Genomic DNA, 22,668 nt, shown 5'->3' on the forward strand with positions numbered 1-22,668 from the left:
ACACAACACTGTAAACCAAAGACATAACAGACATCCATAGAACACTCAACAACTGCAGAACACACATTCTTCCCAGGTACACATGAAACATTCTCAAGGATAGGCCATATATTAGATCATGAAACAAGCCTCAATAAACTTCAAAGTCTGAAATAATACAAACTATGTCTCCAACCACAATGGGGTAAAATTAGCAATCATTAACAGAAAAAAAATTTTGGAAAATTCACAAATATATAGAAATTAAATAACACAGTCTTAAATAACAATGGGTCAACGAAGAAACACAAGGGAAATTAGAAAAATCTAATGAAGTACCGTATGGTGACTAATATAACATAATAAAAAAAAAAGAAAATATTTTTAGATGGATAAAAATAAAAGCACAACTACAGAAAATTATCAAATGAAGCTAAAGCAGTGCCCAGAGGTAAATTTATAGCAGTAAACACCTATATCAACAAAGAAGATCTCAAAGCAATAACTTAACTTTCAACCTTAAGAAACTAGAAAATAAGAGAAATTAAACCAAAGGCAAACAGAGGGAAAGAAATTATAGTGGAAATAAATTATCTTTTCTTTGAAAAGTTCAACAAAATTGATAAACCTTTAGCTAGACTGACCAAGGAGAAAAATAGGAGACTCAAATTCCTAAAATCAGTAAGTTTTAAAAAGATCTCCTATATATCCAGACATATTAAAAAATAAAAATTAAAATAATTTTTTAATATTTATTTTAGAGACAGAGAGAGCATGAGTGGGAGGGGCAGACTGAGAGGGAGAATCTCACACAGACACTGCTCTGAGTGCAAAACCCAATGTGGGGCTAGATCTCAGAACCCTGAAATGATGACCTGAGCCAAAACCAAGAGTCAGACATTCAAATGGCTGTGCCACCCAGGTACCCAAATTAAAATAATTTTTAAAAACTTTTAAAAAGGACAACACTACCAACTTTACATATATAAAAAGATTATAAAGGAATACTATGAACAATCGTATGCCAAAAAATTAGATAATCGTATGCTTAGACACAAACAATTGAAACTAACTCAAGAAGAAATAGAACATCTAAATAGACATATAACCAATAAGGAGACTGAATTAGTAATCAAAAACTTATCACAAAGAAAAGGCCAGGCCCAAATGTCTTCACTGGTGAATTCGACCAAGCATTTGGAGAGGAATCAACACCAATCTTTCCCAAACTCCTCCAAAATATAGAAAAGGAAGAAACACTTCCCAACTCATTTTGTAAAGCCAATATTATCCTGATACCAAAACTAAAGATATGCAGAAAAAAAAAACTACAGGCCAATATCCATTCTGAATATATAGACACCAAAATACTATCAAACAGAATTCAGCAACATATAAGAAGGATTATACACCATGACAAAGTAAAATTTATCACAGGAACAGCAAGGTTGATTTGACTTACAAAAATCAATCAATACAATATAATACACTGTAGTAGAATAAAGGACAAAACCACATGACCATCTCTATAGATGCAGGAAAAAAATCCTTTGAAAATATTCAATGTCTTTCATGATAAAAACACTCAAAAACAGAAGAGAATGTCCTCAACTTGAAAAACAGCATCTACGAAAAAACAGAGCTTACATTATACTTAATGGTGAAGGTCTGAATGTTTTTTCCCTGCAATCAAAACAAGATGAGGATGTCCTCTCTCATCAGTTCTATTCAACATTTTACTGGAGGTTCCTGCGAGGGTAATTAGGCAAGAAAAAAAATAAAACATATCCAAATTGGAAAAGAAGAAGTAAAGCAGAAGATGACATGATCTTGTATATAGAAAACCCTAAGGAATAAACACACACACACACACACACACACACACACACACACACACAATTAGAATAAACAAGTTCAGCAAGGTTTCCATATATAAGATCAATTTACAAAATAAATTCTATTTCTATACACTGGCAATGAACAATTCAAAGTGAATTAAGAAAATACAATTTCCAATAGCATAAAAAATTAAGATACTTAATAAATTGAACAAAAAAGTGTAAAACTTACACTTTGAAAGCTATAAAACATTGTTGAAAGAAATTAAAGATCTAAACAAATGGAAAACTATCTCATGTTCATGGATCAAAAGATGTAATATTGTTAAGATACCAATATTCCCCAAATTGATCTACAGATTTGGTGCGATCCCTATCAGAGTCTCAGCTGGCTTCTTTGTAGAAATTGATAAGCTGACCCTAAAATTCAAATGGAATTGCAAGGAATCAAAAACAATCTTGAAAAGGAAGAACAAAGTGAGAGGACTCATGCTTCCCAATTTCAAAACTTAGTACAAAGCAGAAGTAATCAAGATAGTACTGGCTGAAGGATAGGTATCTAGATGAATGGAATACAATTGAGAGTGCAAAAATAAACATATTTATGGTCAACTGATTTTGAACAAGAGTACCAAGACCATTCATGGGGGAAAGGATAGTCTTTTCAATAAATGCTGCTGGGACAACTGGATAACCCCATGCAAAAAAAAAAATAGAAGCTGGACCCCTTTCATAACATATACAAAAATTAACCCAAAATGGATCACAGACCTAACCGTAAGGGTTATAATTATTTATATATAATTAAAAAATATATATAATTAAAATATATATATAATTAAAATATATATAAAATATATATATGAACATTTATCCAGAATATATTTTTAAAACTCTTAAAAGTAAAGAACAAAAAGACAACCAATTTCAAAACAGGCAAACAATCTGAAGACATTTCTCCAAAGGTGATACACAAATGGCTAATAAGTACATGAAAGAAATGATCGCTCAAAAACATCTGTCATCAGGGAAATTTATGTCAAACCTACAATGAGGTACCACAGCACACTATTTAATCAAACAGAAAATAACAAGAGTTGGTGAGGATATGGAGAAAAGGGAACCCTCTTACATTGCTGGTAAGAATGTAAAATGGTGCAGCATCTTTAGAAAATTTGGAAATTACTCAAAGTTAAATAGAGAGTTATCATATGGCCAATTAATTCTACGCCTAGGTGTATACCCAAGAGATTTGAAAACATAAGTCCACACAAAAAATGTATATGACTCTCATGATTCATCTCCCCTCCTATCTTCTTCTTCTTCTTTTTTTTTTTAACATATATTATTTGTTTCAGAGGCATGGTGATTAACATAATAAAAAAAAGTACAAAGGCACACTGAGTAGAAGCAATTTATAATACATCTATTAAAAAAAGGGCTCATATCCAAAATATATTTTTAAATTTCTACAAATAAAAAAAGGGCAAAAGACAAAAATAATGTATATGACTGTTAATGGAAGCATTATTCATTATAGCTTAAAAGTAAAACAACCCAGGGCGCCTGGGTGGCTCAGTTGGTTGGGCGATTGCCTTCAGCTCAGGTCATGATCCCGGAGTCCGGGGATCGAGTCCCACATAAGGCTCCCTGCTCAGCAGGGAGTCTGCATGTCCCTCTGACCCTCCTCCCTCTCATGCTCTATCTCATTCTCTCAAATAAATAAATAAAATCTTTAAAAAAAAAAGTGAAACAACCCAAATGTCTATCAAACAACCCAAATGTCTATCTATAAACAAAATGTGGTCTATCAATACAATGGAATATTATTTGGTCATAAAAAAGAATGAAGTTCTGATCCATGCTACAACATGGATGAACCTTGAAAACATTATGCTAAATGAAAGAAGCCAGACACAAAAGGCCATATCTTGTATGATTCCATTTATATGATATGTCCAGAATAGTCAAGTCTATAGAGAATAGATTAGTGGCTAGAGGGAGGGTAAATGGGGAATGACTGCTAAGGGGCAGGAGGTTTCCTTTGGGGGTGATGAAATGTTCTAAAATGAGATGCACAACTGTGAATATTACTAAAAACCACTGAACTGTACACTTTCAATGGGTGAACTTTATGTTATGTGAATTATATCTCAATAAAGTGATTTTTTAAAAACAAGGTTATAAAATGGGGATTAATAAATATAATCACATACATATATACTGATTCTACTAATTGTATGTCAATACTAAAAATTTAATGAAATCCTATTCTTACTCAGTGGTTCTGAGTCTATAGGATTCTCTGGCAGTGGAAGAAAAAGACCTTGAGTAAGAAGGAATGAATACTTCTATCCTAGAAGCCAGAGACCCTTTATCTTTTCTAGGTAGAATATGCTCCATTGAAAGATCTGTGTCATTAATCTCTTGACCACTTGTTGAGGGGCTTCATGGTAACAGTCGATTTTTCAGCAAGAAATGTAGCTCATGATGAAGGCCATCTTCTCTCTGCAAATCTGACACAGGGACCTCCTGCCCTCCCCTCCACCAGCGGAATAACTTGCAGCTCTATGGTCCCTTAAATAAAGAAAAAAAGAGCCTCTTCCTTCATCATTCAGTAGAACCTCCCTGTTCCCTTGGTAACTTCCCCGTTCAACATACATGGCTGGCATTCTCACTCCCATGCCAACCTCACCTTCCTGGCAGCAGTGACAAGTTCTGCCATGTAGTGTTCCATGTGGGATTGAATTAAGACAAAGGCCATTAAAAATGACATCAAAGGTGGAAGAAACAGTCCACAAAACAGGAGTAGGTTGGCTAGGGTGGTTTGTAGGTTTCATAACAAAGGTAGACTAACTTTGTGGAGTTCTGAGGGAACATACAAATCAAAAGGGTATCAAGGGACAATTAAAAGAAATCTTCACTTTTGTCTCAAGGGTTTTATATTAAAGGTCCCTTCAGCACAACTTTCTATTTTATTTTTTTAAAGATTTTATTTATTTATTTGACACAGAGAGAGAGACAGCCAGAGAGGGAACACAAGCGGGGGGGGGGGGGGGTGGCAGAAGGAGAAGCAGGCTTCCCACTGAGCAGGGAGCCCAACGTGGGGCTCCATCCCAGGACCCTGGGATCATGACCTGAGCCAAAGGCAGACGCTTAATGACTGAGCCACCCAGGTGCCCCAGTACAACCTTTTAAATCACATTTCCTAGATTGAACAAAATACACGTTCACATGCACCCTTCCAATTTTATATTCCAAACTTTGTCCTTCTAATTCCTACAAAATAAACTAGACAGACAGGCAAATACTGAATCAGAGATCACATTTTTATATAGAACTTACCACTCTCTTTTCCCTGAAATCAATGCCCACTGTCGTGATAAATTTGGAGTTAAATTTACCATCTGTGTACTGGTAAAGTACACTGGTCTTCCCTACTCCAGAGTCTCCCAAAGCTAAAAACTTGATAAGGTAATCATAGTCTCCATCAGACATAATGAAGAACTCAGTGGTTCACCTGTAAAATACAAACAAATGCATATTTACTAAAAAGCTATCAGGAAATATTAGAATTTTCCATGAATAAAGTGAGTTATTTTAATATCCAGTTCAATTAAGTACTACATGATACCTATATGCCTAAGGGTTCTGTGAAGAGGATTAGATAGTATTCACTGCCCCCAAGGACCTAATAATTTGCTAGATGAGATGTTACTAATAAATAACAGCTTAATTTAAATTTAATGTGCATATTATAGTACCATTAAGACAAAAATTCCAAGTCACAGTAAAAATTAAGACGACAACCAGCACTAAGTCTTACATGCAGATCACATAGAACAAAAATTTTGAAAAGAAAGAAGGAGAATGTTAGAGGAATAATAATAATTCTTAGAGTGCAAGTGGTTCCAACTCCCCCCTTCTTTTTCAAAGTCTCCTGGTGCCCTTTTCATGATTTGTTTTTATTCTCTAAATAGAGTCCAACTTCTCAAAATATCAGTCCAACTGAAAATGTTGTCTGTCTCCTGGGAAGACTTACTTTGTTTTATGCTCCCATTTCTGATACCAATAAACCCTCCAGAAAATTAGAAAAATAATCAGTTCTCCCACTACCACTGACAACTCCACATGCCATTCAAATGCATATTTACCTATCCACATACACATCAGATGCCCTACATTAGATGCTGATTTTCCTCTCAGTGTCTATTTTCACTAAGCCTCACATTGAGAAACTTTACTACAATTCTCAATGCTTCCTATAAGATTATATCTATAGATCCATAAAATTAATAAAAGCTCAAGCAAGGACATTTATTGATTTTCAAGTTTTCTTCCCCCCACCCCATCCTCAATTTGGTGACTCACCTTATGTTCAAAATTCCTGACCCCCAAGAGCCACTGCAATTTACTTCCTCATAGTGCCTTAGTAAAGATCTGGGACCTCATATTCAGATATGGCTGGTCAGCTGATAAGGGCAGAGACTCCACAAACATTCATAATTCTATTTGCACACTATAAAGAATGACACTTCACAGATGATGGCTTCCCTACATTATAGCTTCTGTATTCACAAGTCTAGGTTGCAGTATTAATGGTATATGACAGAATTCCTCTCCAGAAGCGGACCAATAGGGTACAAATAAATATTCTAGTACGTCATATCATAGGATCTCATTTGGCTCCAAGTTGTTCATTAATTAGAGCTAAGAATTGAAAAGCAGGTCCAGATAACGTTTAATCATTTTGGAGGTTCCCCTCAAAATGAATGAGGAAGCAGAAAGCAACTCCAAATTCTGCAATGAGAATGATACAACACTTACTTCCTCTTTACTTTTAATTTGAACCAAGGGTGGTCATTCCTATGCCTATGTTTTTATATCATTTAAGGTACAGGAGAAAATGAATGTCTCCAATGGCATCACTTTTCTAGAATTCTCTAAATCCACTTGAATGGAATTCAAAGACAGATGAAACTATATCTGCTGCACCAAAATTTTATGTTTAGTTATCATGGGAGAAGAATCACACATATAAATCTAAAAATGCTCTTTGTGGGTTTTTCTATTCATATTGACAGCGATACATAACAGTTTGTTCCCAAACCAAGCCATCATGAAGTATTAAACCAAATACCACAACTGAAGGTATATAAATTTCACTATCAATATTAATCATAGTTTGCATTCTTCAGATCGCACCTCTAGGCAATTATCTGCCTTGTTGATCTGAAAATAATTGTCCAGACCTTTCACTCTCTGGGTTCAGTTTTTTTTCTTTTTTTTTTTTTTTTTAAGATTTTATTTATTTGAGAGAGAGAATGAGAGAGAGCACAAGAGGGAAGAGGGTCAGAGGGAGAAGCAGACTCCCTGCTGAGCAGGGAGCCTGATGTGGGACTCAATCCTGGGACTCCAGGATTATGACCTGAGCCGAAGGCAGTCGCTTAACCAACTGAGCCACTCAGGCACCCTGGGTTCAGTTTTCCAAAGGATGAAATAGAACCCAGAGAGGTTAACTCATTTGCACAGTCTAGAATATAAATCCCTTAATTCCAAGTTCAATGTCCAGTCTACCTCCAAGCTTACTGTCTGTTACTCAAACTTCCACAAATGCATGTTGGGCTTAAAGGTGACCAGGTATGGTATCATACAAGGTAGCCTAATAGGAAACACATGACCTCCGAAGTCAAGCTGAGCTGGGCTAAATTCCATGTCTCCCACATGCCTCAAATGTCTCTTGAGTCTTGGACAGGTTTCTTTCCTGTGAAAAAGAAGATACTATGTACACTCCCTCACACCATTGTTCTAAAGATTGAACAAGATACTCTCTGTGAAGCACCCAGCACAGTGCTTAGCATATACTGGATACTCAGTAAATGTTAGCTAACCCTCTTCACCCCATTCTGGACAGATTGGACTGGCTCTAAAGACCTCGAACAATCTCTGAAATTGCCTCTGAGCAGCTCAAAACATATTTCTAGCACAAAGGATTTCTGATTGGCTCAGAGTCCTTTGCCGAGTCAACACATCACTTTCAAAGTAATTCTGATCTTTTTTGGCCAATTTAAAGCAATTTCCTTTTAAATTGACATGCCTATTGCAAAAGAAGTTATGACCAGCCTAAAAACAGGTTCAAATCTGTATAAAACACTACAGTCCATTCTATCAAGCTCATACTTTTTCAAAAAAATCTGAATGGTTCATTTTAGTTCAGAATGAAAGAATCAAACCTCAAAGAGGTTACATCTACAAAACTATTTCTGACTGAGTTAAAGCTATTTTGGCTAAAACTAAATATATCTAATGAAAATTACTGGGGTCTGGTTTCAATAGCTCAAACTGCTTCAAAAAGTTCTGACCTGGAAGGCATGTTCTGACTGGCTCACATGAGGTTTGATTGGTTTGGAGTATATTTTACTGAGTCAAATTAGTGCTGACCAGTTAAATCTCTTCAACTGGGTCATACTTGCTCTAATTTTATCAAACTGCTTATAACTAATTCATGTCATCTATAAAATTGCTTTTACTGTCTTAGACTAATTAAAAACTGGTTCAAACCAGTCCAAGTTGACTGATCAGATGTTCAAACAGTTCAAGACTAGAAATGTAAAACGATAAACAGAAACACAAAAAGCAATGGTTTAGTGCTTTAAACATATGCTGAACCAAAACACTTAAGTTTTTACTTATAATTACCTCAGTTGCAGATAGTCTATACACCCAATTTATCTCCAACACAATATAGTTTCTTTCTACACTTGAATGGTTTGTACGTGTTGGAGAACAGTAAACAGGTTGGGAGAAAGGAATATGGGCATGATGGCAGAGAATATGATAAACAATAGGAAAAGGTGTGATGAATGACAGAGGCTTCCTTGGTTGACAACTCCACCATTCATTTTATCTCAGGGACCTGGCAGCAAAACATTAATCCGTGATCCAACAATAGAAGAGATTTCAAGTTAAGGAAAACCTGTAGCAAATTTGGAAGCTATGTAAAGTGTCTCCTAAATTGGTCACAATGACTAGGCTAGTCTGGGTTAACAGAGACCAGAATTCTAAAAAAGTAAGGAAGATGCAAGGAAATAAAAGGACTCAGGAAGGAAGCAGGCCTCCAAATTGATAACAGAGATTTTTCAGGGTTTGGGTAGGGTATTGATGGTGACAAGCTTCTTATCGGAGTTTGCAGCCAGTTAGTCAAATCCCAGAATTAGTGGAACCATTCCATCTTTCAGCAGAATATAATTCTGGTGCAAACTATAACCCCAAACCCATCTTGCAGTCCCATATATGTGTATCACCACTGCTTATCACCACCAGACGAAGAAAACTTAATGTTAAGTTTCAGCTGCTGGTAGGTCTTCATATAGAACCATATTCATATTAAAAATTATTTTTCTTTCTTATTTTTGTTATTCAAGTCTTGAGTGGTATTTGAGGGGCCTAGTTTCCATAAAGAAAATACTCTACTCCCCAAGTATGGAAATAACATATTGTTTTTATGTTGGCATTTTAGAGCAGAAAGGGAAACACTGAAAACACACAGTTCAGAATTTGACATTTGGGACACCCAAACAACATTTTGTGCATGCTATTTGCAGTGAGCATTCCAGCCTATTGATGCTTAAGGAGCCAGTTCATGAAGGCTTTTCCCAATTGCATTATTCTTGCTAAAAATGGGTCAGAAGCCTAGGTCAGATGCCCACACACCAAGTACTTTACAATCCTTATCACAGCCCTAAAGTCAGGTGCTACATACCATGCACACTTCCTCTCAGAAGGATCTCAGTGCCATTCTATCATGAATGCCCCAATGAGAAGACAAGTAAGTGGGTCTTGGGCAGTCTATTCACATGCTAACATGGGCTCAATTCCTACACATTGTTGAGAGAAAAGAAAGAGGTCAACAACATGGACTCTAGAACCAAATGACCTGGATATGAATCCAGTCACTTCACTTTAGAAAATTTAATCCCTTGGGGTGTCTGGGTCACTCAGTTGGTTAAGCGACTGACTCTTGATTTCAGCTCAGGTCCTGATCTCAGGGTCCTGAGATCGGCCCACGTCAAAATCTGTGCTCAACTCGGAGTCTGCTTGTCCCTCTCCCTCTGCTCCTCGGCCCCCATACACTCTTTCTCTCTCTCCCAAATAAATAAAAGCTTTTTAAAAAAATAAAAGAAAAAATTTTAAAGAAAATATAATCCCTTTTGCCTCAGGTTCCCCCATTTTAAAAATGGGAATGATTTTTTTAAATTAATTTTTGTTTTATTAATTCTAGCATGCATATGCTTTCTCATTTTAACTTCTTTATAATCGGGATGCATCTTACATTTCATAGTCTTACAACCCATGACGTCTTGCAATTATTACTAAATGAGGTGGCACTGGTGATTGTTATGTGAAAACCTTGCGTTAGCATCTTCTAGCAAGATCACAAATGCACCTTCAACACATTTTAGATTTGATGAAGCAGTAAACTTATCTCAGAGGGCTGGCATGAGGACTGAGTTAATGAATACATGAAGAGTCCAGGACAGTGTCTGGCACACAGTAAATCCTGTATAACTATTAACTGCCATTAGCATCATCATCTTGCAATCTAGGCTCTGGTCAATATGCGGGCAATATTACTTTCTTTCCTAGAACTGTAAGAAAGAACTATGCCCCTAGACTAAAAATTAATGAGAGGAAAAATAATGATCTATGAAGATAACTTAAACCAAAGTTCATTCTTTATATTCTACATCTCCTTCAGGAAGTAGCATCTGAGATACCTCAAGGAAATTTCTAAAAAGTCAAGAATGACCCTAATTTAGGACCTGCAAAAGACTTTCTTACTCAGCTCACTTCTAGCTCTCCTCCCTACACAAATATTTTTTCAAAGTGCTCTCCACCCTCACTCTCACCAGATTAACAATAGAAAGCAAGGAACACCCACTTCCTCAACATACACTAAGTGGTGATAATTGCCTGCTGAGAGAAAGTCAATGATCTTCTTCCTTATTTAAAAAATAAAACATATCTTAATTGTTCTTCAGGGAATAAGATAGAAGAGAGTGGTTTTAGTTAAGAGCAAAAGAATTAGATTTCTCTCCCTCCCTCCCTCCCTCCCTCTCTCCATCATCCGCCCCACCCCACACACACACCCCTAGGCAAATACTCCATAAAGCTTCCTATGAAAGTCAGTCATAGACTCCAACCTTAGGATCCCCTATCATTAGGCAGAACCATTCTGAAACTACTTCAGATAGCCATTTCTTGAAAGCCAAATTTTCCTCTATCACCCATATTTAGTACAGAGGATAGAAAAAGAGAGAGATATTAACTGACTAACCACCATGTGCCACAAACAGTACTAGGCATGCATGATTTTATTTTATCAGCACTACATCCTTAAAGAAAACTCTATGGTGTGTACCAAACTTATACTACATAAACAGGTTTTCTTAATATGATGGGAAGTAGGCTTGGGTTCAAATTCTGACTGTGTGTGTGACCTGGTCTGAGTTCTTTACACTAAGCCTCCATTCTTTCAACTATGGAGATAACAATGGTTATTAAGTGACATTATCCACAGAAAGCTTCTAGTGCACTGCTTGGTATATGTTAAATGTTCAACAGTTGAAAGAAACTTGTCTTTAGCAATACTATTACTAGTAGCCTCAAGTTCTCACAAAGGCATGTCATTTTATAATCTATTCTTAATTTAATCCACTACCTCAACCCTTAGAAAAATCATAGGAAAAATTCAATTTAGGTGCAATCACTTATGAGGTCTCTATTCAATACAAAAGCTATCTTGGCATCCCAGTATAACACTGAGTTTTATCTGTGTGATTTTTGGCAATTTCAGAGCTGGAATGTTCATCAGTTGAATACTTTAATTTCCAGAAGAGGAAACTGAATGAAGCCCAGAGAAGACAAGTGAACAATATAAAATCAATCAGCAGGGGCACCTGGCGGGGGCTCAGTCCTTAAGCCTCTGCCTTCGGCTCAGGTCATGGTCCCAGGGTCCTGGGATCGAGCCCCGCATCAGGCTCCCTGCTCAGCGGGAAGTCTGCTTCTCCCTCTCCCACTCCCCCTGCTTGTGTTCCCTCTCTCGCTGTGTCTCTATCAAATAACAAAAATCTTTTAAAAAATAAAATAAAAATAAAAATAAATAAATAAAATCAGTCAGCAGGCTAGATGTGGAGCTGAGCTATATCCCTAGTCTCCTAAATTCTAGTCCTATATCCTTTTCTAACATATCATGATTTTTGTTCTCTCTGTATTCCTTCCTTCAAAGCCAGGAACCTCAGTTATAGTTGCTTTGATTCAGGAATCAAAAGTTTTCTGTGGTGCCAGCAGCGACAGAGATGAATTACTTTATACTTGGAGAAGGCTTAGACGAGAAGTTGGGACGAAGGGTCTGTACTTCTGCCTCTCTGTCACAAAGCTCTTCCTTCTGATGGGTTCCCCCAAGGAGAGAGGTCATAAACTGAGGGCATGTCTGCCTCTTCTTGGTCACAGCAAATCTAAGAAATTATGTATGTTGATACTTGTACCATCTCCTGTAAATCCTCTTTACGTAGGTCTTTCATGTGGCTTCAAAATGGAAAGAGCAGAAAAATCATGAAGTTTTTCATTTCCCAACAGATTGGTTTAATATTGAGCCTGGTGCTTTCTTCTCAAATCAAGATTATTTCCTGTGGTGCCACCTGAAGTTCTCTGTAAGGATACTTCTTCGGGCTCATTCACTCGCTTCTTCATTCATCAAATATATATTGACTGCTTGTTCTGTGCTTGGTGGCAGAGCACAATCGGAAGCCAATACTCGACATGAAAACCTTATACTTTTAGCCACATCCCAATCTACGTTCTCCTAAATGAGTATACCCACTTCTTTGGGTTTTCAAAAAAAGCCAATCCTCAAGAATATTTTAATCTTCCCTTGTAAACATAACACAACATGACATCAAAATTCATATCCCCACATTGCTTTTTCCCTGCCGATATGTGCACAAGTCACATGTTTGGCATGCTTATAAAGATGCAAAAGGAAGAAAAATGTAAAGCTCAATAGAGAAGAAAGACAAAACCTTTAAAAGAGAAACATGAGTTATACTGTAAATGATTTTTACTGGACAACATTTTGAATTTCTTAGAGAGATTAATAAAATATTACAGTGTTCCTATAGAGCTTATGGACTTGCCTTGCCCAAAGTGATTTCTATGTAGAAATAGGAAAACGTGAATGTGAATATAACTATTACTTTTTTCAGATAAAACACAAAACATCAGCATTTTTGAGAACTATACTGCCTCATGTTCTGTTGTACATATTAACATCCCCTTATTCAAGGGTTCTTTTAGAGAAAAACGTCCACATACTAATGACTGGTGTAGAACAACAACAAAGTCTATTGGTGTTTTTTAAATTTAATGTTAAAAAGCAGTAGGCTTTTCTTGTTTAGTTTATGGCACCATTGTTGACCCATTCCTGGCATTCTGGAGGACACATATAATAAAGACAGCAGGAAACAGGAAGAGAAATCATACAGAGTGGGGCAGGATTGAAAAGGCATTTTACCATGTACCAAGGTAGGAGTGGGGACAACTTGTGTTTACCAAATAAGCCCTGGCTACAACTGTCTCAGACCATTGCAATTCCTATACCCTAAAGTCAGACACATCTACTTTCACTACAAAAACACCATATGTCCTGCCCAATAGTGGGGCTCCCCATTTCCACAAGAGGAGACAGTCTGTGCCCTCTGTGCACGTGAGCTTCTTCTTCTCAATTTCTGGTCTAGGTAAGAGTAGATAGGTTTCTGCCCTCCTTGAGAGTGGAATAGGTGAAATTATAAACAAAGTGCTTGTCGGGACACCTGGGTGGCTCAGTCATTTAAGCGTCTGCCTTGGGCTTAGATCGTGATCCTAGGGTCCTGGAATCGAGTCCTGCATCAGGCTCCTTACTCAGTGGGGAGTCTGCTTCTCCCTCTGTCTCTGCTGCTCCCCCTGCTTGTATTCTATCTCTCTCTGTCAAATAAATAAATAAAATCTTGAAAAAAAAAAAAGAGCTTGTCTTGTTTGCGCAAAGATCTTGGGTAGAGAGAAGTAAAAATCCAACGGCTTTGAAAAATAGAAGGAAATTGGAATCTAGCTCTTCCTTGTCTACTTATTCAAGGATAAGTTTGATTTTATCTAAATTGAGAATATTATATAACTGCATTAGATATTCACCTATAACCTATGATTCATAAATGTATTTCTATCAATACAGGGTTTAGTAGTAATATCATGGATCCAGCCTTAACAGTGAGGGGAGATATTCTTGGCTAAAAACTGACAGGATCCAAATTTGCAAATATTTATAAATGTGCCTGCTACATAGGATTATTTCATTCTCTGCATTTAAATAAAGTAAAAAGACTAACTTGTAGCAGATGGTGATATGCCAACATAGCAAGTTATTCAGAGAAAAAAATAAAATGACCTGCAAATACCATTAAATATACATTTCCAAATATTGGCAGGACATCCAAACATATCTTCATTTGTAAAAGCTTCCTCCAGACATTTGCAAATCCTTTAGGAGGGTAAAGAAAAAATAAACAGTCTCAATCCAGGACTTGACCTATTGTTTCTGCAATGTTACCATCACCTCAGTAGGTGAGCAACATAACCCAGTAAACAAATAATATAAGCAACTACACACTAGTGAAGAAGGGGACACTGGAATTATTCTTGAAAATAGAAAGCGTTCTTCTCGAGGACCATTGTGGAATGACTCAAATGATATACTAGTTGTTCTGTTGTTGTTGTTTAATTTATGGAGACCACCAATTGATTGATTTACTTAAAAGATGTTATTTGTTGCCCAAGCCTCTTTTAGGATCAGAATGTGAGTGTTTATAGGAAATTATGGAAAGTAAACACTGGTTGTTAAATTACTTAAAGTTTGTGATAAGTACCTCTTGTTTTATAGATAGACGGTAACAGGGAAAGGGCACACTATAGAACATGTCATTTATAAAATATAGGCCATACTGTGACAATAGGAGTGGCTGTTTGTTTTGCTGAGTAATATCTCAAACAACGTGAAAGCAGTTCCATAATGGACACAACCATATGTGACTGCAATGTCCAAGCCATGGCTAAATGTGCTTAATGACATCACGAAGCTGTAAAGTCTCCAAGAATTTGATACAAGTGCAAAATCTGTAAAGTCTACTCCCACACAGTGGTTGCCTTTTATAAGCAAATAGAAGACGATTTTAACAGACCTTGGAGTCAGGGTCTCCTTTGTTCAAACAACAGGACACCATTACTTACCTGTGAGGAGTGAGGAGCAAAATGCCTAACGGATATCAATATGTCACAGCTCTCCTTACGACTACAACAGATTAAAGCTTGAACACTGATCTTATGGCTTTAAGCCTGGTGCTTTTCCACAATACCTTAGGAATGACACTGACACTTCATAAAACTCTCAAAGAATGTAGTGAAAATACTTTCCGAAAATGGAAACAGAGGAGTGACCTAAGCTACATGAAAGGTGGGACAGCTGCGAGTCCAACTGGTTGACAGAGGGAATTCTGCTCTTAACAAGCCAAAGGGTAGCATTCGGCTACGTCAGAGTGCCACCGAAGTCTGGGGCCTGGGACTCAAAGGCAGAAATACTCGAAGTGACAGGGCTGCTACCCCAGCCAGGACTGTAAGGATGACAAATTGAGTAGCACTCGAAGGACTTGATATTGGAATGTGCATTTCCTTAATACCCATCACCGGGCTATTAAGGAGGGCACGTATTGCATGGAGCACTGGGTGTTATACAAAAACAATGGATCGTGGATCACTACATGAAAAACTAATGATGTATTGTATGGTGACTAACATAATAAAAAATTAAAAATTAAAAAAAAGGAATGTTCATTTCCAAGGTTGCAAAACATATACCCCTTTTCCATTTTTTCACTTAGAAATGGAGTCGGAATTCTGCCAAGCCTTAACCTCCCACAGCATGGCACATGTGTGGTAAGACCTTTGGCCCGCACAGCCTGGCTCTCTCTTGCATCTCACCGGCTTCAAGTTTTTTTGTTGTGTGTGCTGCCACACAGGAAAGGTGTTAATCTGTCAGGAGAAACACACCAAATCAAGAAGCAAACCATTTCACTTGGTGAAGTGGCGATGATGCTTCTTTTATTCCAAGAAAAATTTTAGGATAGAAAAAAAAACTTAGGAATTATAAGCAAGATCTATTGAGTATCACTGTCCAAATTATAAAAACAATTAGATAAATATCCCTGAGTTGAAAATAGCTAGGGAACAGAGGAGCTCCTTTATCACAGCCTTTTTTTAAAAAGTGAGAATGTGAGCACTCTGTATTTATTCACCCTATAGAAAAAGTGTGTCCAGAATATAAACACCACCCTGCCTTTCCAGACCCAACGATTTGCACACTAGGATATTATTTTCACTGTGCTTTATAAGTATTTTTTTTACAGTATCCTGAAATCAGTTCACTTATTTCTTCAACAAAGGACAGAATCCACACTTTAACTTTTCTGTGATGAGAGATGCTATACCTGCACCCCTGCAGGACCTGTGGATGTTGAGAGCTCCTATCCCACATGCCCTACTCCAAAGGCTAAACTGAACCACTGGTTTGGTATGCAGATGCTTACAATGGCTACTAAGATGTGCCAGATACGGTTCCACTTCCCCCTTGTCCTGCCTGCCCCACACCCTCACCCTCGTTGGCCACATCACAGTACAGCTGTTCTCAGCTCCCAGAAATAAGCTCCCAAGGCACATGGTGGCTTTACTAATGCACACAGGATTCCATCACCTCACAGCGGGCTCTCTTTTCCACAGATTGTCCTCCCTACAATCTCCCCAGGTTGGGTAACAGCCTTGTTTCCAATAATTACCCTTGTGCCATGACCCCTCTACTCTCCTTTTCCCCTTTCTGGCTTTCTTGTCTCTTATTTCCAGGTACTTTTCCCAAACTCCAGTTTGTGTGTGCAGCAACTGACCTTACACTAGCAATGCCGGTCAATGAACGCAAGTTTTGGTAACACAGTGCACTGCCATGTTAACTTCAAGGTATTGGACCCTCCTCAATAAGCTCAAGAGCTCCTGTGTCTTCAAGGACTTCTACTTTTCCAATAAGCTCAAGAGCTGTCTCCCATCTATTCCTGGGAATAGAGTCATTTCAGGAACACAAATGCTTCTCAATACTGTGCTAGTTTTGGTTTTCCCATAATGTTAATGAACAGGCAGCATACTGGTACAAGTTGGTCCTGACTTTAAAACATCTGTAGGGGCGCCTGGGTGGCTCAGTCAGTTAAATTTTTTTTTAAAGATTTTATTTATTTATTTGAGAGAGAGAATGAGAGATAGAGAGCATGAGAGGGAAGAGGGTCAGAGGGAGAGGCAGACTCCCTGCTGAGCAGGGAGCCCGATGTGGGACTCAATCCCGGGACTCCAGGATCATGACCTGAGCCGAAGGCAGTCGCTTAACCAACTGAGCCACCCAGGCGCCCACAGTGAGTTAAATTTCTGACTCGATCTCAGCTCAGGTCTTGATCTCAAGCTCGTGAGTTCAAGCAAAAAAAAAAAAAAAAAAAGAAGAAGAAGAAGAAAAACATCTGTAAATATTTCTACCACATAACAACCTTTGAGAGACAGAGAGAATGCAGGAGCAGAGTGAGGCGCAGAGGGAGAGGGACAAGCAGGTTCCCTGCTGAGCTCAGTCCTAGGACCCTGAGATCATGATCTGAAGCAAAATCAAGAGTGGGATGCTTGGTTCTTTTAAAAACACTGAAATACTTCTGCTCAGTGAAGGAGACCATCAACAAAATGAAAAGGCAACCTACCAAATGGGAGAAAATATTTGCAAATCATATACCTGATAAGAGGTTAACATCCAAAATATATAAAGAAGTCATACAACTCAACACCAAAAAACAAACAAACAAACAAAAAAACAAATAATCTGATTTACAAATGGGGAGGGGACCTGAATAGACATTTTTCCAAAGAAGACTTACAGAGGACCAACAGACACATGAAAAGATGCCAAACATCACTTATCATCAAGGAAATGCTAATCAAAACCACAATGAGATATCACCTCATACCTTCTAGAATGGCTATTATCAAAAAGAAAAGAGATAACCTGATGAAGATGTGGAGAAAAGGAAGCCTTCCTACACTAGTGGTAGGAATGTAAATTCATACAACCACTGTGTAAAACAGGATGCAGTTTCCTCAAAAAATTAAAAATAGAACAACCATATAATCCAGTAATTCCACTTGTTATTTGTCAAAAGAAAATGAAAAAAACTCAAAAAACTATATGTACCCCATATGCATTGCAGCATTATTTACAGCAGTTAAGAAAACAACCTAAATATCCACCAACAGATGAATGATAAAGAAAATGGGATGGACACACACACACACACACACACACACACACACACACACACACACACACACACAGGAATACTACTCAGCCATAAAAAAGGAAATCTTGCCATTTGTGACAGCATGAATGGACCTTCAGGATATTATGCTAAGTGAAATAAGACAGGGAAAAACAAATACTGTATGATCTCACTTATATGTGGAATAAAAAAAAAAAGCTCATGGATACAGATTGGTGATTGCCAGAGGCAGGGGATGGGGGTGGCCAAAATGGGTGAAAGGAGTCAAAAGGTATAAACTTCTAGTTACAAAATAAATAATTACAGGAATGTAATATACAGCATGATGACTACAGCTTATAACACTGTACCACATATTTCAAACTTGCTAAGAGAGTAAGTCTTAAAAGTCCTCATCACACAAAAAATTCTGTATGTATGGTGATAGACGTTAACATGACTTATTGTGGTGATCGTTTTGCAATATATGCAAATACTGAATCCATGTTGTATACCTGAAACTGATATACTGTATTAGTATTACATTGTATTATGCCGCAATTTTTAAAGAAACTTTTAAAATATAAGAATTTTAAAGAGATTTTATTTATTTGTCAGAGAGCACACACACAAGCAGGGGAAGCAGCAGGCAGAGAAGCAGGCTCCCGCTGAGCAGGGAGCCCGATGCAGGACTCGAACCCAGGACCCTGGGATCATGACCCGAGCCTACAGCAGATACTTAACTGACTGAGCCACCCTGGCATCCCAGAAATAGAAGAACTAAAAACAAAACAAAACAAAAAAACCACGTTGAAATAGGCTCAGAATAGCAAACTATTTCCTGATTGCTTTAGCACCACTAAAACAATGACACTAGGAATCTTAGCCCTGCCCATTAGGTGTCAATAAGGTACAAACAGCTGGTATAGGTCTTTTTGGTCCCCCTTGGGTCTACTCTCTCAGCAATGTATTTATAACAGGCGTTGAACTGCTCCCTAAATAGTATCGTGTTCTTTACTAGCTGAATCAAAAGGAAAGAAAAGAAACTCACCTAATGGACAAGGTCTAATCAGATGTACTTCTTATTGATTCTCAGGAAGTCTTTCCTTGTTTCACTTATTCAGTATGCAACTTGAAATGGACTGTTTGCATTTCTGTCAGCAGCTGTTTATAGAATGGGGTGTGCCTCGGATTTACTTATGCAAAAGGACTGAGGAACTACAACATACTTGCAACCATCCAGTCAATTTCTTAAATCAACCTGTCTGATCACAGTTGGCTGTTTAGCTATTGCTGTTGATTTCTAATTTTATTGCATTTTGGTCAGGAAATGTGATCTGCATAATAACAAATATCAGATTTGTTAAGTTTTATGAATGATCCATGATGTTTTAAAAAGATTTGTATACCCTGTTATATGCAGAATTTTATACATACTAGTTCTAGCTAATTGTGTTTCCAATCTGATAGAGCTTTATGTTTTTGTTTTTGTTTTTGTTTTTATAGAGCTGTTTTGCTCTTTTATCTGTTTGTTTCTGAGAAAGGTATGTTAAGAAACTGGATCATATTTACTTTTATAAAATAAGTACAAGGTAATGTCCTAAAGGAGAGGAATGTAAAGCATCATAAAAGAACAAGGCATTGCAGTCCCTATTCAGAGAGGTATTAAATCTGTTGTCTTCAATTTGTGTTCTGTAGAACTCTGAGATCCATGGAGGCAGTTTAAGAGTTCTGTAAACTTTTAATCAAATGTCCGTTTTCCCTTTGTTATTTTTTTTAATGGAATAAAAACTCTTACAGTCAAATGATTTATATACCAGATTTAGAGACCTCCAAATTGTTCACTTATGCTGCTTGGCTATTATTTGCTTCTGCCTTTATAGCATATATGTGATTTGAAATTTCTATAAATGTGTCATTAATTTAGAAGGCATTACTTTGCACTAGGCTTTTTACTTTTTCCTTCTTTTTTTTTAAATTCAGAGTGGATTCATGTGTCCATTCTTGTGAAATTATTTAAAGAAGCATATGCAAGCCACACTCAAAACATGGCACCAAGGCTCAGGCACATCTGTTCAGCAAGTTTGCTTTCATTCTGTTAGGACAACCAGTTGAGCAATAAGAAATGAACACAATATGTTGCATCAAAATATTCAAATATAAAAATAAAAAGCAGAATGTAAGTGCAATAAGATTCAGTTCTATATAATTACATAAACATTCGATTATAGACCACTGTAGAGATGATTTTATGTTTGGGAGCTTCTTGTTTGACTTCTATAAATACGATAGAGCTATTCTAAGTTTGGATTACTTCTTGTCTATAGCAAATCAGTATCTTCACAGCCAGCTGGATATTCCTGCACAGGGTCTCAGAAAACCTACATAATGTCATTATAGCAAACCTTTCACTGCATCATAAAACTGCTTTGGTCCAGCTAATAACAAACTCTCTTTAGCATGTTTCTTCAAATGATCTCTTACATGGCACTCCAACAATTAAAAGCAATGAGAGTGGAATCATTCTGATGAAAAGATGAAGATGAGACCTGACCTCCAAAGCCTGTGGCCCAGTAAGGACTGACAGGAGCTCCTTTGTACACATCTGGAAACCAATGAGGAAAGTTTACCTTCAGCCCAACTCTGAATCATCTCATTTGCCTTTGTACCCAAACACTTCCTGTCTGCCTAAACACCTTAGACTGACAACTCATTTGGAAGGCCTGCCACACTTTTCTATTGAACATCTCCTAAAGATGCCATCTCTCAGATCTCCCCCACTTACCACAATCTCAGGAGTCCTCTTCACCTGGGATGGAAAACCTAAAATGTATTGGATATCCCTTGTGAGGACTCCAAGAAGCACTACTTAAAGCTTGAGAGAGTAAGATAAGCCTATAGGAAAGAGTCTTGGAGACAATGCTCATTGGGTCACTCACAGTAAAGGAAGAGCTCTGGGCCTAAGTCTCAATAGTCCTGGGAAAATCCAGACCAAACTGGCCAGAAGTGAATCAAGAGGCAGCACCCGCCCCCCACCCCAAAAAACACACATACACCCTTGGGACAGGAACCAGTGTCCTTGAAAATGGAAACTGGCGGAAGGATGTTTATAACCAGCTACATTGGTGATCCTACCCTAAAGGGTCTAAACAGACACATTGAGGCCATCAGAAAACATATCCAGATTAGTCTCAATAGACTCAAGAAGCTATGCTCGGGGTGGAACCCTCAAAAGTCAAGATATGTTTTGAAGAACAGAATGAACTGATATAGCAAACTTAAAATAACTGAGGATATATTATTTCGTACTATGTCCAAAGCCACTTTATACTAAATTATAACCAGAATAGCATAAAGAGGTACAAAGATTTTTTTTTTAATACTGACAGGAGAAAAACTGAAAATTCTCTCCACTAACCTGATTTTTTTTTCCCTATGAATTCAGGAGAAATTGCTAGTATTATGTTTTATCCACACGACCCCTTGTTCCAGCTAATGGCTATGTCATGAGGAATGCTTTTATACCAAATCACTGCTACTTAAAACTATTAGGGAGTTCCAAGAAAGCAGGAAGGGGCATGGAGAAAATAGGAAAAGAGCAGCCTCCGGTGTTCCCTACCAGAGCAGGCAGCCTTGTGTGACGGTGACACAGAACCGATTCCAGACACAGGGGGTTAAAAACAAATGGAGGTTCCCAGACAGTTGGTCAAAGTCACATCAAAGTCAAACACCAACAAGTTAAGGAATAGATAAAAAAAGGGGAGAAGTGGCTTATGGGTTATGGGAGAGTGTTCCAGAAACTCAGGAGAACACCTAGTCATAAAGACTGGAGAAACCTTTTAGCTCGCTACAGCCAGCATGGAGCAACAATACCTAGAAAAGGCCCGTAGTAGTTGTTGCTTTATCAAAAACCAGAGAAGAGAATCTCTCTGAAGAATCTGAAGAGATTCTCTTACCTTCTAAGTCAGGGTAACTTTTTTCATCCACTTGCTCTCCCCTGAAATTCAGAAGCTCCCTAATTGTTCCAGCCAGGTTCCTTCACTAAGTTTCCTCCTCCTACCCTGGGCAGATGGAAAGCCAAGCGTTCAGATTAGCATTTGATTCCCCAAAGCCATACCTATCTTTGTCATTAGCCAAGCCTGAGAGGAGGGCACCTATGAGAACCAAGCTCCTGTTACCTGAATGATATTTAAAAGCAAGAGTCTAAGTATCTAGGGTCTATAGTGAGTGGGCACAACAGTCACTCAGAAAGAATCAAGAAAGCCTTGTTTTAAAAGAAGTGGATAAAGAAACCTCAATATAGATTTACTAACACAAAATAAAAATTTTGACAGCAAGAGAACAAGCTAAAAGGGTAAAGAAAATTATAGACAAGAGGAGCATGAAGCACATGACAGAACACTGTGAGGATGTAAGAATCCATGAATTTATAAGAA

At 37.6% G+C, this 22,668-nt stretch overlaps 1 protein-coding gene across 1 annotated transcript in view; it reads right to left on the bottom strand.

Annotated features, from left to right (window-relative positions):
• The window catches only part of RAB27A (RAB27A, member RAS oncogene family), a 79,439-nt gene that overhangs the window by 29,826 nt on the left and 26,945 nt on the right, over positions 1–22,668 (bottom strand). Inside the window, exon 3 of the mRNA XM_027571035.1 lies at positions 5,163–5,337. Coding sequence (XP_027426836.1) covers positions 5,163–5,315 — 153 coding nt within the window. The 5' untranslated portion in view covers positions 5,316–5,337. The remainder of the gene's footprint in view (positions 1–5,162; positions 5,338–22,668) is intronic.

This window comes from Zalophus californianus, chromosome 6 (genome assembly GCF_009762305.2).
Source record: "Zalophus californianus isolate mZalCal1 chromosome 6, mZalCal1.pri.v2, whole genome shotgun sequence".
Taxonomy (NCBI): domain Eukaryota; kingdom Metazoa; phylum Chordata; class Mammalia; order Carnivora; family Otariidae; genus Zalophus; species Zalophus californianus.